Here is a 25,487-nt window from a genome sequence, read left to right as displayed (position 1 = left end):
TTTCTGAGGAGAGTTGAAATGCTCACGCCATCCTTTTCTTCACGATATTTAGGAATTTAAAGTAAAATCTTCTTTATTACAGACTACAGCTACTCTGCTGTTCTTGTTGTCTGTCTCTAGTCTCTAAATCTGCAGTTTCTGCTGAGGGAGCTGTAGTCCTAATGGAGGCTTCTGCCCAATACATTTCAAAGGAAAATCTCCCTGCTTTTATCTAAGCCTAAAGAAGGCTGAGCACTACTAGTTCAATGAGGAACGAGGCAAGATATTTCTTGTGGCTCGATTCGCTTATTCCGCAGGTGGGAGGAGGGTGTAGTTATTTAGAAACACACAGTATTGTTTTATGGAACATTGTGGATTTAAAAATATATGTATATTAATATCGCCTGTAGGTCCTTTCCAGTCTCAGAAAAAGAACTTATTCCACAAAATTGTCAGCAAATATAAGCACAAAAAGGAGAAGCCTAATGTTCCAGACAAAGGTATTGGTGCCTTCCGTCCTCCATTAAGGGTTCTTGGTCACCTCCCTTGTGAATTCATCTTTGAGTAATGCTTCTGCCACCGCCTTGGCCTTGTCCTGCCTGTTGCTTGCTTTCGTGTCCTAAGCTCCTCATGCAGGCATGTTCATTATTTCTAGATTTCACAGCTAATTACAAAGAGAGATCTCTTTCACTTAGATTTTTATTTAAAGCCCGTATTTGTCTCTTATTTTCAGAGTTCCACATGAAATCCCCAATTGCTTTTCCTCATCTACATTTTGGTGCATCTTGCAATTTGTCTTCTTAAGCTCTTCTCCACTAATTTTCTTTGACTATTCTTGTTTTTGTCAAGTTTGGCAGCCTTCATACCAGGACCACATTTTCCTACCTCCCGAAACCTTGCCAGTTTCATGTTCATACGAAAGTCCACAGTTTCTATCCTTTTCTCTTATGCTGGTGGATTCTTGTTGAGGAGGATTCCACTTCTGAGTCATAACTTCCCTCTTTTTTTGTTTTTCCCACCTCTGTACCTCATCATTTGCCAGACTCTCTTCTTCGTACCTCCTTCAGCCACAAAACTGGTATTTCCAGAGGTCACTAGAGATGTATTGCTCTCTACTCTCCCTTTGCTCTGAACATCTGTCTCATTGTTAGGATCTTGATGGGTGCTTGAACCTCTTCAGGGCTCATCTCATAGTTCAGAACTCTTACTCGTCTTTCACATAAAAGAGAAATCTCCCCATCTGCTTCAGTACAGCCACACATCCTGGGAGTCAGGCTTTCTTTAGCATCTCCCTGCATGTTAGTGTCGTGAGTACCATGAGCCTGTCATCCGATGCCCATTTGCATCCCACTTGCATGGCCAGATGTGAAGCCTGTCATGTTTCTGGAATGAGGCTTTAAATGCAGCTGTCTTCCATGTGTGGACATACTGCCTACATGTTCCTGTATGTAAACTTGTACTTAATTTGGGTTTTATTTTCACCCCCACTTGGGCCTCTTAGTTTTGTTCTGTGTATTAATATTTTTTTCCCCCTTTGCTTCCAGTGGAAAAACATCACTCTTTAGGTAAAATGTCAGCTTTCATCATTCCTTTTATTTGAGCTTCAGATTTTCTTGATTAAAATCATGGAAATTATCCAACAATGTATTTCATAAAAGGCAAATTTGTTTATTTTTAATCCATTTCCTTATATAGCCTAAGTATTTTAGTTGGCAGATGCAGTTTTGAGAATTAAACAGTTGAAATAAAATTCTGCTTCATTTGTGTGATAATGCTTTTTATTTAAGTTGTTTTGCATATCGTCTTATTTTTATAGTGTATGTATTTATAGTAGGAGTAGAGTTTCACTTTCCTTTTCTGTCATTGTTTTTAGGAAGTGGGGATAAATGGTCAAACAAGCAATTCTTCTTGGATGCCATTCACCCTACAGAAGGTAAAAGAAGCAATATTCACTGCATCATTTCAGGTTGTGCTGAAAATGGCATGATTTTTATAGGTTTAAAAATGGTGTCGTTTATATAGGTGCAACCAACATCGTTAATCCAAAGTGTTCGTAATCAGATTATTTTAAATTTTCAAATCAAAAATGATACATTTTAGACCCTGCTAAGGGTCTAGCAGTGTGTCATGTGGAGTTTAATTTGTCAGAGGGGAATTTGTAACTTTCGAGCCACATTAACTAGATTTTTCATAGTTATACTTAACATTGGGGTTCACGTTGCAGGCAGATGCTTTGGGGAGTCAGAATCAGCCTGCTCAGGGCCGTGAGGGTTGGCTGGGTGTGGGCAGGCCTGCGGAAATGGGTTCTGACCTGAACATTTCCTAACCCCCTTTCAGTACCTCTAAGTATGTTCAAGAGAATGGCCCTGAGGCATGTATACGAATAGCCAAAGAAAAGTCCTGAATTGACTAGTACAATGTTGTAGGTCCCAGGTGCTGATTTTATTTCAAAATGCCTCGCAATCATATTTATTTGTGATGTTATCTAATTTCTGTTGAATATTGACCCTGAGGTGAACACTCATTTCTGTGATGGTTAACGGGCCATCCTTCCCTTCTTCCCATTGAGTCCCTTTTTTCTGTTGTAGATATTTTTAAAGAGCTGACCATTTCTGTAGTGCTAAATTAGGAATTGGTTAATTTGAAAACTATAAGGGATCTTCAGAGTTCGTCTCGTTCAGCCCCTTTGATTTCCTTATGGCCAGAAAGGGTAATTTAAGGAACCCTTTCTTAAATTACCCTTTCTGGCCATAAGGAAATCAAGGGAGTCTATTTTTCTTGACTCCCAAATACACTCTCATCCCTTTACTGAAAAGGAGGACAAAAATTAAAATGCACATTTATAGCCTAAGTCGTTTATCAAGAATACTCACGTTTCAAAGGTATTTATCAAAAAATATTTAAATTTGAGTTCATTGTATACACAGAATTTTTCTGTTGGGTAGGCACAGGTCGCCTGAGCCTCATGTCTGCTTTCCTGTGGTTTCCTTTTACAGAAAATGCCAGCAGTATATCTGTTTTCTGACCTGTTATTTCACATTAATAACCTCTATGTGGAGTATTATTTCTACACTTAGCTGGCAAAACAAAATATGAATTGTGTGCTGCTCTCAGCATTAAATCCTGACATCCCAAAATTGATATGCATTAGCTCTTGTGTATTTTAAAAATATATTCTACCCAGATTTGATAAATGGAAGGCACTGATGGACTGTAAGAGGAATCCAAATGAGGTTTTCAGGAGCGTGTTACATTTTTCTTGAAATGATACTGTTCCAAATATTTTGTTTTTTAAACAATGAAACCCTTCCTCATATAAAATGAGATACCGTGGTATGTGCAGTGTAGTAGAAAGAATAAATTAAGTAGGAATTAAGATCTGGGTGCTAGTCTCAGATCTGCCACTAACGAGCTTTTTTCAGTAGGACAAATTGTTTAACTTCACTGGGATTCACCCTCCATGTTGGTACTAAGTGTGTATGTGATACATGTAGGTATTTAGGGGTGGGGCGAATGGTGAGATGTAGTAATACATGAACCGTAAATTTCATTTCCCCTCTAATACTTGATGATTGTGTATTATTGTGATATGCTGAAAGTACGACAGTCTGAAGCCCTAATTTTCTGCCCTTTGGGGGGCAGAAAAACAAGTCAATTTTGAGTTTTCTAGGCTGTCCCAAAGGTTTAGTTGGAAATAGAGTTATCATTGGTGATATTTAATTATATTTATTATTAATATGTATGGAACAAAACTTTGCAGAACATGCACTGAAAATTGCATGTCCTTTAGAGTACTAATTCATTTTACGTGGCCAGGAAAAAAAGAATCAGTTTCAGCATTGGAAATAGTCAGTAATTTAAAGTGACATTTTTTTGTGACTTATTTTTATACCATCCCCTACATTTACTTGTTCTGGTGGTAACTATGTGCTTTGTGAATTACCTAAGCTCTTTACTTCATCCTCCCTCTCACCTGTGGCCACATCACTGCTTATTCAAACTTTACCTTCAGCGTATAAATATATAAGGACAGAAAATGAAACCATATTCAGGATAATTTTAACATGTGTAGGCCACCGTAGGCAAAGGTTAGACAGGAGCTGTGTGCAGCTGATGTCTATAATAGAAATGTTGATTCAATTGAGGCGATGCAGCTGTGAGCTGTTCCTGACTTCTGTTAAAGTGAATAGCTTAAAGTTCACTATGCTTTCTTTACACCACCCCAAGTATAATTGGCTTGCAACGCGTATTTTTTTCAAAATATCAGAAATCTTTAGGTGTTTGGTAATCACGTCTGAGATTTAAATGCTAAGCTTGTAATCTGTTTTAAGCATTTTGCCCCGTGCTTTTAAAATTCAAAATCGCTAAACCATTTCTTGAAACTTTGGCAGATCAGAAGTAAAAGATTGCCTGTAACCTTGAATTAGAGGCAAAATTTTCAGATAAACCAAGATGACCTACCTATGCCACTGTGTTTATCTTTCCACCAAGTTAGGGTGCCATATGATCACGCGTACACGAGATAGAAGTTTCTAATTGTAATAATAATGATGGTAATTAATACTTAATGTTACTGTGGGGGCAGAGCCCCAGAAAGTAGTTTCCAGGCTCTCGGCCTCACATAGACAGGTGCTGGCTCAGGTAGTAAATGGCCATCAACTGTGATTGGATGGCCATCAGCTGTGGCTAGTTCGCTGTCAGCTGTAACCAGTGAGCCATTGGCCACTAATATAACTGCTGTGGCTACGCTAGCAGAAAATGGGGGCTAGCAAGAAGATGGTGGCTGAGCCTGTAAGCAGCGCAATGAGGGTTGAGAATTGTGTGGCTGCTGTTTCCTGTGTCTCCAACCCAGCCGCCAGCAAGAATATAGTGATATGACTCCCCTATCTATGGCTCCGTGGGTGTTCCTTTTTGGCCTCACCATATCCTGCGTTCTTGTATGGGGAGCGGGAGCAGAGACCCCGCAGGCCTCCCTGCACGACAGTTACATTATAGTTTCCAAAGGACTTGCACATATATTTTTGGCGCAAACTAATCTTGACAGCAGCCCCAGTGAATTGAGAAGGGCTCATTAGCCCCAAATACATGATAAGGAATTGAAGCCTGACCAACATAATCAGGAAGGGGAAAAACCAGCACTCTTTCCCCTAAAGCACATTGGCCACTAGAGTTTCAGTGTTTCAGTCATATCTGTAGATGGTCCTCATTTGACTCAGATGTTGAAATTATAAATCCTATAAGGGGAAAAAAACACACCCCATAAACCTCAGACTAGTAATCTCCATAAGATTAATTTATTTACAGTATATAAATCTAATTGCATGGGAGAAAATCTGGTTTATAGTTAGATTTTCAAACATAATCCATGGCGCTCAAGGTAACTTGACCTCTTTTCTCAAGTTTAAAATAGTTGCCGTATAACTTCAGCAAGGTCTCCCAGGATCTTAGATAAGGTTCATTCATTTGATTCTTTCTCCTGTTCCACTCAGCATCTGACTGCATTTTCAGCTCACGGGAGACCAACCAAAGGCAATGAGATTCCGGATGTGGCTATAAGTAATTTGAGTGCAAGCTTGCTTCCTCTGGTTGGAATGTGAATTCATGACTGGAGCACTCTAGTGGTCTCCTGGGGAACAATACAAAGCACTTTCTCCACATTTGGGGAGCACGGCTTGGAAAACAAGAATGTCTTATTGCCACATTCCTAATGTTGCTCCAGGAGCACGCGCATGTTACCCCTCTCAGATGACACGCTCCGAGTGTGTTATGATTATCGTGGAGTGTAAAAACTTGCCCTGTGGACTTGTTTTGCAGTGCTTGGGTAGGTTTTGTGTGTTCAATTACAAGCCAAAAGAGAAATGACTAATTTGTTTTTAGATGACAAAGACCTTTCTTTTCTCATACTTCCATTAGATTGTCGGGAGAAAAAAGGAACTGGCTTGCTGTCTTGGTACTCAACTTCTGGCCTTTTCCCTCTCTGAGCTTTTTCCATTTTCCTGTCCCTTACCAGCAGCACGTCTTCATTTGCTAATGTGCTGGACTCAGATCTCCTGTTCTGACAACTGCTTCTTTGACTTAGCGTTACCTGTCCTCCCCAACTCTTCTGTCGTGGAGAGGGTCCTCCTGGAACACTGACCCTGACGGCTGTCTTCTGTCTAGGCCACCAGACAAGGCAGGATGTTCTGGGGGGAGGTCATTTTTACCTGCCTGGGTCATTTTTACCTTCTCGACTCCAGCAAAGTCATATTACTACGTACCCTTTTCAAATGTAGACCACCTGCAGGGCCAGGTTACTTCTTGATCTGACAGTAGGTTTAGAAGAGACGACCTCTAGGGAGGTGGCGTTGCTTCCTTTTCAGTGATTTATGAGAACTTCTAATGTATTCTCTCTTCTGCCTCTCTCACTTGGTCTGCAGCCTGATTTACTCTTTCACTGTCTCCCGGTACACCAACCTCTGGGACCTGTGATCACTGGTATCTGTTAGGAGGCCGCCCTTCCATCCCCTGGCTTCTTGTGTGCTGGTTTCTGAGCTTCCCCTAGTCCCAGTCTGCTTTCAGGCCCAACTTATACCTCCCATTTGCAATCCCTTTGTAGCCATCCCATGGCTTCTTACTGTGTTTTTACCAGTTCATCTGGCACACACAGGAAAAGGAGCAACCATTGAACAGAAATGAAATCATGTGAAAGCTCACCAAAAACGAAGGTAATAGACCTAGTCAAGGGAGAACTCTCCCTCAACCTTGAGTCTGGAGATGGCGGGGGACTTGTTTTTCCCTGGTCTGGACCCTATTCTAGGTTATGTGACAAAATGAAAAGAATTTCAGGGCTGAGTGGGTCCTTTAGAGCTAATCTAATCCAGTCTCCATCTTTACATGAAGAAACAGACCATGGTCCCACAGTTAGTAAATTAAAACGTCACGAGTAGAATCCAGGTCTGTCTATGACTATGTTATTTCTATTACCCCATGATCTTTGTGTTCCCAATCTACTGGGCCCCTTTCTGGGTGTCTATACCTTTTCTTTGATCCCCTTGGTTCTTTCTTCCCATAAGCAGTCTTCTAATGTAATACAGCCTTCATCTTTGGACCTCACCATGCCCTTACTTCCACCAGTTCTGGACTTTTTTGGAAAGAGAAAAGAGGGAAGAGACATGCTTTTTCTGGAAGGTACATCTATAGTGATCATATTGGAGGGGTGAATAAGATTCCTCTTGTAATCAAAAGGGACAACTGATGGATCTTGATAAGACAAGAGAACTTTTGAAGCTTGGGAATACCGATAGAGGTTATTTATTGCTCATTGAGAACTCAGATTTCAGCTGCTTTATACCTATCAGAGGCTTTGAATTTCAAGACTAATGCAGAGTCATCAAAAGTCTTTGAAGTGTTTCTAACCAAATTATGTTTTATTTTGCTTTTATGTAGCTTTTATTGAAGTTTAAACAAAAAAAATCTTAAAATATATACCATCACTGGCCTACATTAAGCTGAATATCGAAGTATAAATATTTTAAGACAGTTTGACCTGGGGATAGATCCATAACTTAAAAGGAGCCTTTTTCCTATTTTTTGATTATTTGCTTGAAAAGGTATTTGGGAACATTGTTAAATAGTTGCTTGCTTTTTAATAACAATTATGTTAAGCCTGTCCTGACATAGCCATCTCTTATGTAATATTGAGGTAAGGCCAAGCCCCAAATCATGTTATGATTTATACTTTACATCCTTTCTGTTGATGTAATTGAAATTATTTCCCACTTGTTTTGGAATAGGAATCAACCTTTTGAGGGCAAAGATATTATGAATTCATAGCCCTCCTTTCTCATTAACAGGCTAGATTAAAAATTTTAAATGAAAACTATTTATACCAAATGAAGTATTTATACCAGCAAGTCCATTTTTTTCACATCCTTACTCTCGCTCTGTTTTTTTCCTGTGATTACAGTCTTTTTCTTTTCTTCCTATGTTGTGTAGTCTTATTTCTAATGTCTACCTTCATATCTACCTTCTGATAAATACCTTCAGTTGTCCTCCACGTTTAGTTTGCTCAGTTTGTCATGTTAGACCCTGATTTCCGGAAGCACACTCCCCTCTTCTTTGTTAAAAACGATTTCTGTGCCTGCTTAAGAGATCAGATAGTTTAAAAATAGAAGGATGCCTCTTTTCCCTTCCCAAAAGCCCTTAGGCCTCTGGAATAAAAAAGTCCCAATCATGAAACTTGACAACATGTATATACTCCTAAATGTTTACTATACTCATATCTGCATATTGTCTTACTTTGAATTTAAGAGGGAGGTGAAGGGGGAAAGATCAGCTGCTAGAGAAATGAGTACATAAGAGAAGATACAAGCATCCCAACCTGTTTGAACCCAGAACAAGTCTTTGGTGGCAAGTGTATTAGGATATAAGTATGTACTATTAAATGATTTACTGATTAGAATTAGGGTTAGAATTAGGGTACCTAAAACTACCATTTCCAGGAGCCCTGCTGACATGTGCTACTTCATTAAATTATCTCACTAAGCACTTTCACCTGGTCCTAGAATTCAGCGAATAGGAGCGAGGTTCGTTATATGCCGTCCTCGCCAGTGTTTGTCAGGTCCTTACTGAGCAGTCAGGATGCACAAAGGAAGGTCAAGCCTCAGTTTTTTTTCTGATCAATCCAAGCTGGTGACTGAAAGCAAATGTCTCCATGATAACTGTGAATTTAAGGAGCACATATTTATCTCCGTGTCCTCAGAAGAAGAGAAATTTCTTTTATCCTTTCCAGACCAGCTGGCCAAAAGGATCTCAGATAGGGACCCTGACCATGTGTAGAAATTGTGGTCAGTTGGGACATAATTATGCAGATTTTCATACACTGACCTACCCCCACCTCCCCCACCAACCTGTCAGAGCCAAACACTTAGAAAATGTTACTCCAGTGGCCTCTTGGTTCAGTAAGGGGTGGGGAGATAGGGGTGAGACATCTTAAGCCTTTGTATTTAATTTATCAAAGCAGATATAAAGAAATATATTTGTTTAAAAGTTTAGGCAATGTTTTATTTTTTTCCCATTAATGCTTTGAAAACTATAAGTTCTACGTTCAGATGGGTCAGCCATTTAGAAATGTTTCCTTCTAGGAGCAATGTTGGTGCCTTGTGTTTTTGTGTGTAACTATTATATATGGTTTGTCCTATTTCAGCCATATTTGCAGAAGACAAAAACACCACAGAGCCTGCTCATAAGGTTAAAAATGCCCTCTCCATTCCCAACACTCCAGAGCCAACAGCAATGCAAGAACCGCTGGTGGGCAGCCAAAAGAGAAAAGCAAGGAAAACCAAGATCACACACCTGGTCAGGACAGCAGATGGCCGGGTGTCACCAGCAGGAGGTACTTTGGGTGAGCAGAGGGAGCGTAAGACAGAGATAAGCATAGCCAGCAGGTGAAGCTCATGGCTGCACTGGCCCACAAGTGACTATAAGCCAACTCTGTCCTCACTGAAAATCATGGGTCTGTTCTGTGGGTTTGGTCACAGGAACATTTTTCTCTCTCTGAATTTCCTTGAGAACTAGTTTTCTTCAGATCCCCAAATCTACATGTTTTAAAATCATAGCTCCTTTTCCAAGAGCGTATCTGGAATTCCTAGAAAGGAAAAGTAATTTTTAGGACTGTCAACTTCTTCCCTTTCTCAGCATGCACAAAAACAGCCCTCATTAAGTAAATTCCCAAAGATCCTAGGCTTTTTTAAAAAACTGGATGAATAAGTGTCACCGTTCAAGTCACTACAGGCCAGATCGTCAGCATCTACGCCGAGGATTTAAGGCACCTCAGCAAGCATCCAGCACTTCCTGAGAAGCTCACTGAGACCCCAAAGGGGCCTGAGCATGCTTCTGGATCTTGAGCTCTCGGGGCTGTTCAGCAAATCTTCACTTACAGTGAATCTCTCCATTTTCAGTTGTGGCCTGTGGTCTGTTTGTTGTTCCTAGTGGCCTCCATGGCAGCAGAATTGCCTGAAGGGCCCACGTTAAGTGGAGTCAGAGTGACACTGAGCTTCCCTCCCGCAAACCTGGGTGCTACACCAACTGAGCGCTAGTGGCCTTAGCTGTTACCTTTCTGCCTTTTAGTACTTCTAGCATCTCATTCCGTTAGCTCTGAAGGAGGTGTCCCTCCCCCAACCCTAATCCAGTTTCCAAAGAAAGGTCAATGGCCCATCATGATGTCTATAGAAAAAAAAAATGTTTGAGTGTTTTTGAGAGTAATTATTTATAAGTAACTGATTTAGGTTAATCTAGTTAATAGAGATCCATTGTTTGCTGACGTAGAATTAGAGGACAATTAGTAAACTTTTGTTCACTAATTTTCTTGTGTTTTGCATATGAGATTGTTAGAACCATAAAGCTTATGAAAGACCCCCAGTTCTACCCTGTCCCATAAGAGATGAAGCTCAAAGAGGTGGGATTTTGATTTTGAATACTTGGAACAACTAAGTAGATGTAGGATGAGGACTAGAATCTAGTTTTTCTGATAGTTAGTCCAGCAGGCCCCTCCCTCCTTCCCTTTCCACTCTGGGTTCTGTTCTGTGGTTTCCATTTTGTAAATGGTTATATTCCCTCATTTTCACTTGTAGGAAGAGTAAAAGATTTTAGAAAATACTCCCTTTCATATACAAAGCACGTGTTCATTTAATACATGACATTTGCTGCCTTTATCAGGTATTTTCTATAGTTAATATATTTTAAAAACCATGATAAAGATTCCTCTTCCTCTCTGACAGCTACATAATAAAATGTACTCACTTCCAACCAGTATATTTGCATAGCATTTCAGGCACCTCTTCATAAATAACAGCGGGCCCTTTATCTTCCTTCCAGTAGGTCTTCAAAACCAAAATGATAATCTGTTATCTCACTGGGGTTGATTCATCTTATTGGGATTAGTGTCAACCAACCTTAGTGTTGGTGTCACAATACTCACTGTCCACGTTGCCATGGTAGGGCAGGCCGCAGCTTCATCAGAAGAAACACTTGGTCAGTTGGGCTTTTAAGGGCCCTTTTACAGTATCCATAGGCCCCTCTGCAGATGGCGCTTGCGTTTTATTTTGGCCAAAGTCCATTTTTCCTTCTCTCCAAGATTGACTTATTTGACCTTGGATAAAACACAGCTTCTCGTCTGCTCAGCTTCGGGGCGCAGCGCTGCCCATAGTTGCAGTTGAGCTTAATGAAAGAGTTTCGTGACCATGGAAGAGTAGCTTCTGTAAAAACCTTAATATTCAGTGGATGACAGAAGTGAACAGGAAAGAGTATTAGCTCATTTCAGATTGTCTGGCACAGAGTTTTCTCTGGAGAGAATAGAAGGATCCCCTCGTGATGGGTTTCCCTTTCATTACAGATGACAAACCAAAGGAACAACTGCAGAGGCGTCTCCCTAAAGTCCCCGGGACAGGCTGCAGTGAGGAATGTGCACACGGCAGCGAGGCCACCGAGACGCGGAGCAGCACTCCGGAGATGCCGGCGGTGTCTGCGTTTTTTAGCCTGGCGGCGCTGGCTGAAGTCGCCGCCATGGAAAATGTGCACAGGTTAGTGACGCAAAGCCTTGCCACTGGGGTCCCGGGGATCCCACTCAACTTCACTCCCTTCCACGGAACACAGATGGCGAAGCGACAGAGAAACCTGATGAGATTTGGGGTATTTTTCACAGTGTATCAGTGTTCATAAGACTTGAGTCGAGAGCACTTTTGTTTATGTGACATGTTACAAAAGTATATGTGCTAATTAATTGGCAGTGTGGGAAAATATAAGGGGATATAACTTGCCAGGTATTTTATTTTGAATACATTTTTATTCTGTGGCTAGACTTCATTTCCATAAAAAGCCTGAGAGAACTGAGAAGCAGTATTACTATCTAATCATTAAGTATGAAATCTGGAGTCGAGTCTCACACCTGGGTTTGAGTCCTAACTCTGTCACCTGCAAACTGCAAGGTCTGGGGCAAGATCATTCACCTCTTTACCCTCCATTTTGTCTTCCATAAAAGGGGGTAAGTGGTACTCATTAATGTCCCAGTGCTAGCACGCAGTAAACGCCCCCATTAAGGATGGTGTTAGTGGCAAGGTGGTACCAGCAGAAGACAGCAGGATGGTTCTGGAAAAAGAGCGTCTTGGCATCTGACAGGGCAGGCAGAGGGCCTGGATTTGTCTTCAGTTCTCTGTTTGCTACAAAGTAATTTATTGCTCTAGGCCTCAGTTTTCTCGTCTTAGATTGAGCATAATGCTGTCCCCAAAAAAATCACAGAGTTGTAAGGATCAGCCAAGACCATAGATGTGAAAGCCTTTTGAACTCATTGAAGCCCTATAGAAAACATACTAAGTTCTGAGTGCATAATTGGGCATTCTGCTACTTAATGGATCCTTTAGGAAGGCAAAAAAACCTTTTGTAAACTCAAATATTTCATATTTTTATTCAGAGTGGATTACCCACAGATGAGTTACTTTCTTAGCCTTTCAGTCTTCAGTACAGAGAGCTTGAAATCTAGTACAACTTGTATACCCTCCTGGCGGGCTCCATTCTCCTTTTTCACATCCACGTTTAGGAGACCCTGGTGTAAGCTTTGTTGCTTCTTGGTCTTTACCTGTCACATTACAGTTCCAGTGCTTCCTCACAAATAGCCTCTAGGTATTTCCAGGAAGTCAAATTCCTTTTCATGTGTACACTGCCAGCGCCTAACAGCAAGTGAATGCTGACAGACATTGTTAAAATCTGCTCAAGTCTCTGAGGGAGCCACACAAAGGCACTTCTCCACTCGTGGAGTTGTACAGTGGAGTGCAGAGGACAAACTCCTGCATACAGAAGGAATTCAATATATGCCTGAGTGTTCCTAAGTGCCCCCCAGACATTGTGGAAATAAGAGCTAATATAAGAATTCAGAGAAGGCATCATAATCCAGGGCTCAGAAAAGGCTACCACACAGTCACCCTCGCTGCTGCCAGCGGTCCCCTCTTAATATAACTATGGTCACACCATTGCTCTGTTAACCAGCCTTCCACGACTTCCGGTTTGCAACAGCAAAGAGCCTCACCTTTCCACTCTCACCACCTCCACCTCTCCTGCCTGCCCTGCAGTCGCGTGGAATCACGCGCTTGCTCCTGTCCCAATAAGCCAGGTCTAGCCTTTGTACTCCTCTTTCCAGGCAAATGGCTCCTCCTTCCATCTCTAGTTTTTTGTCCTCTTTTCTGAGCCTTCCTCCTGAAGCCTCTGTACTCTCCATGCATAGCTTTCCTAGACCACCTGCTGTCACATTGGTTTGTAATTATTTGTTAACGTTTCCGTCTCCTTCCAGTATGTTTTGAAAATAAAGCACTGATTTTTATTCTTCCCGTCCCCAACTCCTTAGTTCCTGTTACATTAATGGATGAATGAACAGGTGACTGCGTGCAGGAATGCATGGCATGTGCTTGAAGTCTGACTGTGTAGATTAGCCAGCAGGCATAGAAAACGTGGCATAAGTAAAGGGTTGTTTGTTTAACCTTCCCATTAAAAAGAACAATGTTGCTTATAGGACTTTTACTCTCAATGCAACAAATGGTTAGTTTTCTTAATATCTAGAAAGACAGCTTAATGTAATTGTACCTGGTTGCACATTAGTTAGTTGATGATGGTGATCAGCAGAGATATGGGGAGAAATATGTTACCTGCATTCTTGCCACAAGAAATCTTAACGTTAAGTCCAGAAACCCGATGTAGAAAGGCCATCTCAGAAAATGCAGGAAACAGGAAGTTGAATAAACCTTTGTTGAGAGCCTGTTTATTTACAAGGTGTTTTATAAGGAGGAAAGTTCATTAAATTAATTCTAAACTCCACCCTGCCAAGTGGGTCCTTCTTGTCCTATTGAGTGATGGTCCAGATAGTTAGCTTGCCAAATGCACACAGCCAAACTAAGTTCATATTGGAACCCAAGTCTTTGCTCTACTCCAATGTCATGGCCTTTGCTCCAGTGTGCTGCTCTAGCAAGTATCCATCATGTCATGGAAAGTCAAGAAGAATCTCCCGGGACACTTCCAATGGGAACTGGAACCATCAGTTAGTTGCAGCCACATTGTTCTCTCCCGTCATGCTCCTGTCCCATTTTTTTTCCCAATGATTAAGCTTACTTTCACCCCAGTTTCTCTCTTTCCCTCTTGCTCTCTCTCTCTTTGTACATTGTACTTTCCATCTTCCACTTTCCTTATTTTTTTCTTTTTATGTTTCTTTTTCTAAGACTTATTAAAATTCTTTTGGCTTTTGTAATACTATTACATATTCAATTTTAAAAGTGAAAAATATCATTTTAATTTTATCTTTCTTGAACAGAATTGCACATACTGGGCAGTGAGTACTTACAGCCTCCCCACATGAATGAACAGATTAATCCAGAGGTTTTATTATAACACACGTTTTGTTTTTCTGAAATCCTAATATCTCAGGCTAAGTGATCATTGGATTCAGAAATCTCCAAATGTTGTCATTTACCTCTTTTTTTTTCTTTTCTGTGCATCAAGAGAAAGAAATTGGACATAGTTATGGAGCCGATATCACTTGAATTTTAAAATAGCACCTTTTGTTATACGTAATCTGGGGAACATATTATACTGAATTGCTGAAACCAGTGAAAACAGTGCTTTAGGACCTCCTTCTCCTTCTACGTCACATGTCTTCAGCACAGTGCTGTGCACTACTGACCGTTCTAGGCCAGAGCCGTGCGTGTGCATCGGCTTGGTAAGCCTGTTGGAAAATGTCAAGGAGGTGGCCAGTTATATCTTTTTAGAATGAGAAGCTCTGTAAAAGTTACCAAGAATTTGGAACAGTTTTGTTAATACCCGTGAAATAAGTCATATTTTGTCCTACTCATTAAACAAAAGCTGAATGAAGAATCAGCTGTGTTCCAGGCAGTTCCAGTTGATTTGGGCCCAAGTTGACTAGATTTTCTCACACTCTAAAATTCAGTTCCTACTTCCCTTTTTCCATACACTTCTCATATGCCTGTGAAACTTTTCTTACGTTAAGAAGATTTCAGTGTTTTCATTTACTTTTTTAGAGTCACAGTCTACATCTTTCTCTTCAGAGACCATTGCTTTTATTGGCCTTAAGTTTTAAATTGGGTTTATTATTATTATATCTTTAGATCCTGGAAGTTACCAGTAGGAGAGTTTTCTCCTCAGGCAAGTCAAGGAAAAGAATGTGTCATTTTTTTGATATCAATGGATCAAGAGGAAGACTATTGTCCTAGAGCCTCAGCCCTTGACTTAAACTTTACCACGTAGGGAATTTCCCCAAATCTGTTGGTGCTTCAGGTTTTGTCTCTACAAGATGGAGATGGTCAGTTGGGGAAAGAACATGTCGTTGAGTTGTATGAGGGAAATTGAAGTAAGAAATCCTTTAAAAAACATATATACAATGGAATATTACTCGGCCATAAGAAAAGATGGAATACTGCCATTTGCGACAATATGGGTGGATCTTGAGATTATCATGCTAAGAGAAATAAGTCAGATGGAAAAATTCAAGAACCGTATGACTTCACTCATATGTGGAATACAAACAACAACAAATGAATAAGACAAACAAACAAAAACTCATAGACACAGACAACAGTTTAGTGGTTACCAGAAGGTAAAGGGGGAGGAGAGGGTGGTAGAAGTAGGAAAAGGGGTCAAATATATGGTGATGGAAAAAGAACTGACCCTGGGTGTGATATATAGATGATGTATTATAGAAATGTACCCTTGAAACCTATATAATTTTACTAATCATTGTCACTCCAATAAATTTAAATAGATAGATAGATAGATAGAACATATATATATATATATATATATATATATACACACACATGTATATAAAGAAAGAAGCTCTGAGGACAAAATTGGTTTTAATTAAATGACAAATAAAAAGTCAGAAGTAGCTATTAAATAAGATATTGTTATTTATCATTCCCTCCTATTTCTGATAACACACTCTGAATAAGTGATTTTTTTCTTCTTGCTTTTCAGAGGTCAGAGGTCAACTCAACTCACCCATGATGGACAGCCAAAAGAAATGCCACAGGCTCCTGTACTTATTTCCTGCGCTGACCAGTGATACGCCCTTTAATTGTAAAACATTGTGCTTTACCTACTACCCTAGCCTTGTCTTTACCGAGGGATGCTAGTGAATCCATATGGTGGAAAATATAGACTGCAAACAAGTGCTTGTTGCCCTACACGGCCCAGATTCACTTGAAGCAGAAGTTAGCCTCCTGGGCCCATTTGTTCTTTCAGAACCCAGAGTCTTTGAGGGTGATGTTACCTGTCTGATAATGAGCAGAAATGGAATGATCCTAGAGCTTTGCTTTCTATTGAAGGCTTTTGACGGTAATAGGGGGTAACTTGGTAAAAGGCTGCCTTTACTGTAGCTCATTCAGCATCTCTTTTACCAACCAGAGAGTGTGAAACTAGTTTCGTATATTACTTAGTTATTCTTTCAAAACAAAAAACAAAAACAAACAAAAACACAAAAACTGACGCACTGCACTAGTTATTATTAGATATTATTCTTAGTCTTTTTTGTACATGGAAGATTTGAGTTCTAAGATGGTTTATATAATAGGTTATACCTACATTTATATTGTAGAATAATATTAAAAAGCCTGTTCTGAGACTCTCACAGCACGGGCAGGCAGATGTACCATTGTTAGCGGTGTATGCTCGGCCTCGTGGTCCATATATTCTGCACTTTTATATTTGCCACCAGAGTGGTAGTTTGCTGGCAAAAAAGAGAGAGAGAGAGAGAGAGAAAATTTACAATTCTTACAAACTGAATTTTTTTCTTAGCCTTGAGTGACCAAGAATTTACTTGGGGCAAATTGTGGCAAATATTTTCCCAGACAGGGGAAAGAGTCCTGCAGATTACAGATTACTGGTGTTTTCATGCCTTGAGGATTCTTTTATTTTTACACAAGGGTCGAAGTGACCAATGGATCGTTCATACAAACAAAAAAAAGAAAAAAAAAAAAAAAAAGAGAAAACTATTATTCAGAAGTGACCTTAGTATTGCTTCACTATTCTGAACACATTGAAGACACTCACTTCCTGTGGACATTGAGCCACAGACCTTTTCCATCCATCCCAGATTGGACGGGTAGCAATTGCTATGCACAGCCTAACTGGCACTGCAGGTTTTTAGAGCCATTTTGAGTTTGTGTTGTTAGGGAGGTATTAAGTAAATGCTAAGGGAAGTATTCCTGACCAGAGTGAGACTGTCAGTCATAGATCCACCTGCAAGTTTCTCTTTCCTTTTTGTATTTTGTTGCTTTTGAACATAAAAACCAACCGTATATATGCCAGTACCAAGTGGCTTAACTGGCTTAGAACATTCAACATATTGACTTAACCACCTGATGTTCACAGTGTCTTGTTTCTTAGCAACAGATACAAAGTGATAAATCAAAATTAGTCAGAGGCTACAGATTTTACAGGGTATTTGTTCCATAGCACAAAGTATTTCCCCACTCTTGCATTGCAGCACAAACTACCAAATTTCAATTATTGGATTCCAGCAATAATTTTTAGTGGTTTTCAAACTGGCAGAATTTTGATAGTGTTAGTTCAAGTTTGAAGCTTTTGAATTAGATCTCTAAATGGTGACAGTTTACAAGGTTTTATCTAGCTTTCTTATTTATACTTGACTGAATTGTAATGATTTTTTTTCTAATTGTAATTTGACCTAATAGCCATATAAAAAATGACTCTACTAGTACTGACTAGGTTTAGCTTTTCATGGTTGTACTTCAGTTTTACTGCTGGAAAATACGTACAACATACAAATTGAAGAAGACTAGTTAGAGAGATGTTTTTTTTCAAAAGCAGGTGAAGAGGGCAGCAGAGCATTGGAAGGGTGTTCTCAAAATGCGTACTCATTGTGGGCGTGGAGAAGGAATTAGTCAGCAAGGTTAATCAGAGGTTAAAACTTAACCCCATTCACACAGAGATAAATCAGGTGAGCAGCCCCAGATTGCAGCATGATGTTTTTACTATGATGCTGTTTTATTAATATTTTCTAAATCTCAAAACACAGTGAATGTTTGGAAATCGCTGGGTCCCAGTGTTGGTGGCTGTTGGGAGTTTTTGGACCACTTGCTAGCAGTGATTTTAAAATTATTATTAGCTAAAATCCAAAAATAAAAACAAACAAACAGAAAACAAAAACCAAACCAACAACAGAAATTGTTTGGTGCAGAACATGCACCTTGACAATGGTACTAACTTGTTACGCTGTAGAACAATGTTAGAATAGATTGTCTTTTTGCCAGAGCATCCTCCTCCAGTCCTCTGATTACCTTTCACTAGAGTTCCTCAAGACATTGCTGTATATTCATGGGACCTTTTTTTAAAAAGAAGCAAAGCAAAAGATTACTTTTTTCTATATGATTAATATCTTACTTGATCTGCTTTTCCTAAACCTCAGTGGCTTTTCCCTTAGGCAGGGGTGGGAGGGGTAGGGCAACCTACTGGACCTGACTGTTTTCAGATACTTAAAAAACAAAAACCTTTTTGTAGAAATGCTTAAATTTTTAAGCGGCTAGGCACTGAGAGTAGCAGAAATCCTGCAAAGCTTTATAGTCCTTTAGATACTCGCCTTGTCTTTTCTCTGAGTGGACGTCTTGATTTCAATATTAGTGCTTTTCTCATGCCCTGAATCCACTGGAAAGGGGTGTTGGTATTTTTCAGGTAACAACATTTGTTAGCACAAATATTTCAGACCAACATGTAGTCCCCCTCCCCCCATTTATCATTTTCATTTCATTTCTCTCATTCTTTATTTTGGAAAATCGTATTGCTACGGTGTGTACCTTAATCTGCCAGCAAACACCATCTACACTAACATTTGTCCCACTAGCATCCTCAAGAGAAAAAGTTGTTGCACCTTATGTATATCTCAAGCAAACCAAAATATGATGCTCTTCTGCTTTGTTTTATTCTAAATTGTTGTTGTATCATATCTTTCTGAAACCATTCTGAATTTAGTTGAAATTATCAGTATTTATACTTTTAACCTTAATTTCTGGATTCAAACCTGTATATAAATCTTTTGGAAAAAATTGTCCTAGCCCTTCTCGGTGATGCTGGAAGCGGATGATTTAGTCTCAAATGGAGACACAGTACTGTTCCCGGTTCCTTTAGCCTTTTATTTATTTAGTTACTCCGGGTATTTCCTATGTAATTTTGAAGTGTGTAGAGTATATAATAGTAACTGAAGCTGCAGCTCTTAAGAAGCTGAGTGAAAGAAAAATTACTGTAAGACATCCTTTTAAAGTTTTTATTTGTTTGGTTACTGTAATGAGATCAGGAAAAAGGAAAAATGTCCCACAGCCACACTGAAGATACAGGTTCTTATCCCCAAATTAGGTTAGTTCCCAGATTTTTAGATCAAAACCGGTTGACTCGTTAAAGGCCCCTTTACAGGATAAATCATGCTGTAGAAATTCTGACAGTCTTTTTCCCCACAAATAATCAGAAATATATTTATTGAATTCTGTCAGATGAGCTTTCTGCCAATGCCATCTCAAAGCCGAACTGCTGACATTATTCCCACGTTACCACTGATATGCTAGTTCCTGCCATTAAAACTGCTGGAGAAAAAAAAAAAAAAAAAAGTAATGGAACACTATGAACAAGCAGGAGCATCTGAACTGGTCTATCTCGTTATTTAGAATCCAGTGTGTCTAATCCTGTCATTTTCTTAGTAAGTCAGATGCGATTCTGCCTAAGTCAGATGAAATTTTGTTTGCACTCTGCAGTCTTTGGCTCATCGTATGACAATGTTTGCACCTATGTAAAATCTCAAGCAAATTATAAATTGATACAGAACCAGAAGGAAGCTGAAAACTGAATGACACGTTTTGTTTATACAGTATGTGTGGGGGAGGGGGGAGGGGGGACTATCAAATAGCTCTGTTCCGAGTTTGGCATTTGGCATTAATGTGAAGCAGTGGGACCGTGCTGCCTGCTAAACTACTGTATGAATCCTTAGTGTTCTGGAGACCAGCGGCGGGAGGCTGGAGGCTGGCGTCCATACACCAGAGGAGAAGCACCACCTCTTCACTGGGGAAAAGGAAGAAAGACAAGCGAGGCCTGCAGTCCTCATTTATAAAGGGAAAGTTGGGGTGTATGTGATGCTGTTGAGGAGATTCGGCTTTGATTGCACTGCTCCACAGCGCCCTCAGATAAGGCCAATCCTAATGGGCTACCTCGGCTTTAACAGTTAATTTCAGTAAGTTCCTGTTTCAAAGATTTGTCTCTTTTTGCTTCTACCTTCAGTGCCACTATTTTCCACTGCAGTGTTTTGACTTCACAAACCGCCTTCTCCAGAGAGAACAATGTATCGCTGAAAATGGGCAGTAGAAGCAAATGCTATTATTACATTTGACATATAAAGTATTCAGAGTGACTGCTAGGTGGAAATTAAATTCTAGCTTTCCCCACATAGGACCTTGTTTTGCACCTTATGAAAAGTGTACTAATTGTTAATTAGATGTTGCTTTTATTTATACAAGCATTCCCAAAGAATTAGATTTGGATTTTGTTTTTACTTCAGTTTTGAAACTTTTACAAATGATCTTACTTTGACTTACTTGACTAACATTATACTTATAATAAAAGAGAAACAGTTGTTCAGTTCATCTTACCAGTTATGTCTGGTGAAGTATTCAGGGTTTGATGGACTGTTTTGCTTTAGTTTGAAAGTGATAGCTAAGTTTATTATACTCCATAATATATGACCTTGTCCTTTTCACTGGGGACATTATCTTCCTTACATTTCAGAACAAGGAAGCAACAAAAAAAGTGAATAACAAGACAAATATGCCTGACTCGCTCATACACCTCCATCTGTTTGTGCTATGCTTTCCTTAAAAATATATAAATATATATTTTCTTCACACAAAAAATAGATTTTCCTCTTCTGGCCAAATTTTATTTGTGGTGGTTATGATTTGTACTAATAAATTGAAAGAGGAAACCTTGTACTTAAAAGTTCTGTGGCCACTGTTTTCTTGTTGCCATCAGTGGTCAAAATTGATCCTGCCCTTAAACTGATTTTTATGCACAGAACTAGCTGTTTTGAACATAACTACTCCTTCCAAAGATTTCTCAATAACTTGGGCCAGGACTGGTTACTAAGTCACAAGGACCTAATTCAATGCCTCCAAACCCGCCCCTCCCCCCGCCCCCACACCGCAAATCTTACCTCACAAGCTCTAAATCGCAGAGGCACGCATGTTTCATGAACTAACGCTGAGCTCTCTTAGTGGCCTCCAGAGGGGCTGGCTCATATTCCCTGACACCTCACATTAGTGCCTCGTGCTCTGAGAGTGGCAGAACTGGGGGTAGGGAAGGTTCATGATCTGGAGCTCAGCACATGCTCAGCAACATTTTTCTCATTTCATTAGCACTAAACAAGTCTCTTGCTCTCAGGAATTTGTCAAAAAAATAAAACCACCTGAGATTCCACATACCAGATTATGAACTTTTCTCATAGGTTTGAACTGCTTACTTGTCATAAATTAACCATCGCTTCATTTGACCACCAGGTCTTAAGTCTGTTGACTGTTTCAGCATGATCGAATCGCTCACTTTTTTTTTTCTTTTTTTTTTGCTTTCGGAAATTGGCTCGGTTCTCTTTAGAGTTGGTGTAAACATGCCATATAATAAATGATTTCCACTTAATGGTACAACAGAATTATTGCTTTCTTAGATGTATGTGTAGTAAAAGTCAATATACACATTTATATAATTTCTTTCTTCAAAATCTTATACTTAATTTGATATTTCTAAAAATTGCACATGTAAGTCATGTGTATAACATGCTAAAGTACTTTAACTGTGATCTTAAAACTGAATAAAAATATTTAATAAAAATTTGAAATATTTTAAAGGTATTATTCAAATATATTTATTTGCGTTCACACCGCTGGCCACAGCGCATGTGCCTTCAATGTATAATAAATACCATGCAAAGTAAGTCAGACCGAAAAAGGCAAGAATCATACAGTTTCACTGATATGTGGGATATAAAACTGAAAACAACAAAGGAACAAGACAAACAAATGAAGAAACAAAAACTCATAGATACAGACAATAGTTTAGTGGTTACCAGAGGGTAAGGGGGAGGGGGTGGTAGATGAGGGTAAAGGGGATCAAATATGTGGTGATGGAAGGAGAACTGACTCTGGGTGGTGAACACACAACGCGATATATAGATGAAGTAATACAGAATTGTACACTTGAAACCTATGTAACTTTACTAACCAGTCACCCCAATAAACTTTACATATATATATATCATGCCCATTGAAAACAGTAGAGAAAATACTTCCATCATACAGGTAAGCTATTTCAATGTCAATGATGGATTCCCCTAAACTTCTGGTCTGAAATTCACCATTGTCTGAGGAGCCTCAGTTGCTTTTCCCTGATGTGTGTGTGGAACGGAAATCAACCAGACAGAAGGAGGTATGCTTCAGTCTGCTCCTCAAGAATCTTTGAGGCGCCTCCCTGGGAAAATGTGACATGAACATACCATCTTTTCCTGAACTGGAACAACTTATGGAAGTGATAGTAAGACTGCATAAACCTAAAGTATAAACTATGACCTCAGATTTGCTGAATACAGTGTTCCTGAACCTGAGAACATTGGATACGGGCTTTTTTATCCTTCGAAACAACACAGTATAAATAACATGTATAATAAATATCAAACAGGCTTTACATTCAGCTGGCTTCAAATTCTGGCTCCACCTATTTACCCCTGGGTGTTTTCACCTCTCTGAACCACACTTATCTAAATGATGTTTTGATAAAACCTCCTTACGCCATTGCCAAGATGAAAGAAATAGATACGGAAATGATGGCATGGATCTTGTAGCGGAAATGCTCATTAAATGGTAATTGTTGATTTTATGTTTATTCCAACTCTAAGGTCAATATGCTTATATTGAAAAGAGTTGCTAAGTATAACTTTCTTTTTAAAATAAACTTTTAAGGGACATGCATTAGGGGTAAGCTGTTTAGGAGCTATGATGATGTGGGAAACAGTAGATAAGTTCACATAGCTAACGTATAGGTAGCACTATAACATTTTTCTATAAAATTAGTCTGCCTAATGAATTACACTTTCTAATACTCCAGTGCACTTCCTTCGAATTACTGAGAATCAAAGGTGGTGGTGGTGGGCTCCATACCAAAGAATCTAGAACAAAGAAAGGTGACAGTATACATATGTGTGGTTGTATGGTCCTACGTGTATTAGATAATTACATCTTTTGGGAAGGACGTAAAATCTCTCAAGGAAAAATGGTTCTTAACAAGTGAGCTAAAATTAATGTTACTGACTGGATCCCATGCATCCTGAAAGAACATAAAATTGTTAACCACAATTTATCTTTTCACCTTTTTGAAATGATAGAGAAATATATGCAAAAGTAGGCTAGTATATTTGACTCCTTGTACCCAGCACCCAGCTTCAACAAATAACATTTTCTCAATTCCTGCATCATCTGTATTTGACCTATTTCCCTCCATTTCATCCTTCAACTTCAGGTATGCATATCCTAGAATAGTGATTTCATGTATAAATACTTCAAATACACCCTCTAAAAACAAGTCTTTTGATATGGACTATTTCTTATTTATCACCTCACAATTCCAACAATGTTTTCCTGTCTGAAGCATAAAGGAATCCATGAGCCACAAGAACAGTAGTGCTGGAGTGAAGATCATTTGGAATTAGAAAACACTTTAAATTAGATATTTCTATATTTACCCTTTTTTGAGCCGGTTTTCTAAAGAGATCAATGAAGGCCCTTTCTTAGCATGTGCGGGGCGGGAGTGGGGGGTGTCTTTCTTTCTATGATCTTTTCTCTTTTCTAGACATAATGTCTAAAAAGGACAAAGTGCTAAAACGTTAACGATTTCATATAAAACTTGTATAAATTATTGTATGTCCTTTACACTTTTCCCTCCAACCCTGTTCCCACTGTGTTTTCTTCCTCCCTGAGACTTGCAAGAGTGAAATCTATTGTAGGAAAAAGGTAGAACATTTTAGATGACCTCTGGAAGGCTGGCGCGAAAGATTTTTAAAATCTGAAATTCTGGGTTAAGAGCCAAAAATTAATGCATAAAATGAAATCCCTTGCTGGAAGAGAAAATGATAATTTTTATTTTAAGGCTCACTCTACTTGGAGATTCTTTCTTTACCCTAGGGAATTTTACCAAAGGTCATTTTGTCTCAAGTTGTGTATTGCAGAGTCAGAAGAGAACAATGTGAGAATTGAAAGTGTCTGGAGAACGATGGAAGATGAAGGGGGGAGGAGGAAATTTATACAAATAAGTCTTTAAAGTTCAGTGTCCAAAAGTCAAAATGGTTTTAAAGCCAGCATGAATGTAATTCTAAGAAATATACTCAAGCAGAATGATTGTTTTCCTAATCTTTTCTACTGTTGAGCATATCTGTGGTGCTTATAAAAGACAAATTAGATACAATTAATATCCAGAATGAACGTGTAAGCACCGAAAAAAAATACAAACAATAGAAATATAATACTTGGTAGATACAAAAATGAGTACTGAGTTACCATCTAATTTGAAGCATTTATTGAAATATAATAGGAAGTATTGATATAATTAAAAAACTGTTTTCCTCCAAGGTATTATATAATCCTTGACATAAATACTGGAGAACTTTAGATGTTTTATAAAGTAATTCTAATTTTTTATTTTTCTCATACTATATCTTGGCTTGGGTATTTACAGCAGTATATTAAAAATATAAGAACAGTATTCTGCATGAGCCCTCGAAAACCCTTTTTGTAAATAGAATATGAACTATTTAACGCGCTGGTACTAAGCTAGCTAGCCTCACCTACATTAAACCTGTTTTGCATATCAATCAAAATCAAAACTGTATTGTTAGAATAAAATTGCTTAAAAACAGTGTACCTCGTTCCTCGTCTCTGTTTCAAAGCCCATTAAAATTATTTCGCCTCCCTTGCTTTGGTTCCAAAAAAATTCTGGTACCCATACCTCATGTCCATCAAATTGCACATGTCTTGCTTCTATACAAATCCACTCAATTCAAGTCTGCATTGCATGTCTACTATTGGATATCTATGAAGTACCAACGAGATAACCTTCTCGGGGTCTATACTCCAGTGGGGATTCTTAACTGAAATGCAATAGAGATGAGGTTGGAAATCAAAGGCTGACAGGAAGAAGTTCCGTATAAACTCATGTAAAACTTGATAATCAACATTTGGAAGACAAAGAAAATGGATATGTGTTACCCCACTTTAAAAGACGTTTATTCTTTTAAAGCTCTTTCTCATACAAGAGATCTTGGCACAAAAAAAGAAGGCCCTGCTAAGACAAGGCCACAAATGTCTAAGGCTGACAAAATGGGATAAGAAGAGTCTTGGGGCTTGATCCAGGATGCAAATCAGTGTACATTTCCTTTATGT

General features: G+C 39.1%; 1 protein-coding gene across 29 annotated transcripts in view; it reads left to right on the top strand.

Annotated features, from left to right (window-relative positions):
- The window catches only part of BBX (BBX high mobility group box domain containing), a 245,215-nt gene extending 223,304 nt beyond the window's left edge, over nt 1-21,911 (top strand). For 23 of the 29 annotated variants that reach the window (XM_074332334.2, XM_074332388.2, XM_074332428.2 and 20 more), the window contains 6 exons: nt 390-479; nt 1,524-1,544; nt 1,853-1,912; nt 9,164-9,361; nt 11,351-11,537; nt 15,988-17,000. In XM_074332334.2, coding sequence (XP_074188435.1) covers nt 390-479; nt 1,524-1,544; nt 1,853-1,912; nt 9,164-9,361; nt 11,351-11,537; nt 15,988-16,075 — 644 coding nt within the window. In that variant the 3' untranslated portion in view covers nt 16,076-17,000. Of the gene's footprint in view, nt 1-389; nt 480-1,523; nt 1,545-1,852; nt 1,913-9,163; nt 9,362-11,350; nt 11,538-15,987; nt 17,001-20,005 lie in introns of those variants that run through there. The other 6 variants (XM_074332306.2, XM_074332322.2, XM_074332350.2 and 3 more) reach the window with 6 other exon arrangements.
- The last annotated feature ends 3,576 nt before the right edge of the window (nt 21,912-25,487 follow it).

Source organism: Rhinolophus sinicus, chromosome 17 (genome assembly GCF_057876585.1).
Source record: "Rhinolophus sinicus isolate RSI-liver-muscle chromosome 17, RSI-T2T, whole genome shotgun sequence".
Lineage (NCBI taxonomy): Eukaryota > Metazoa > Chordata > Mammalia > Chiroptera > Rhinolophidae > Rhinolophus > Rhinolophus sinicus.
Note: the sequence above shows the minus strand (reverse complement) of the source record. Positions and strands in the feature narration are given on the sequence as shown.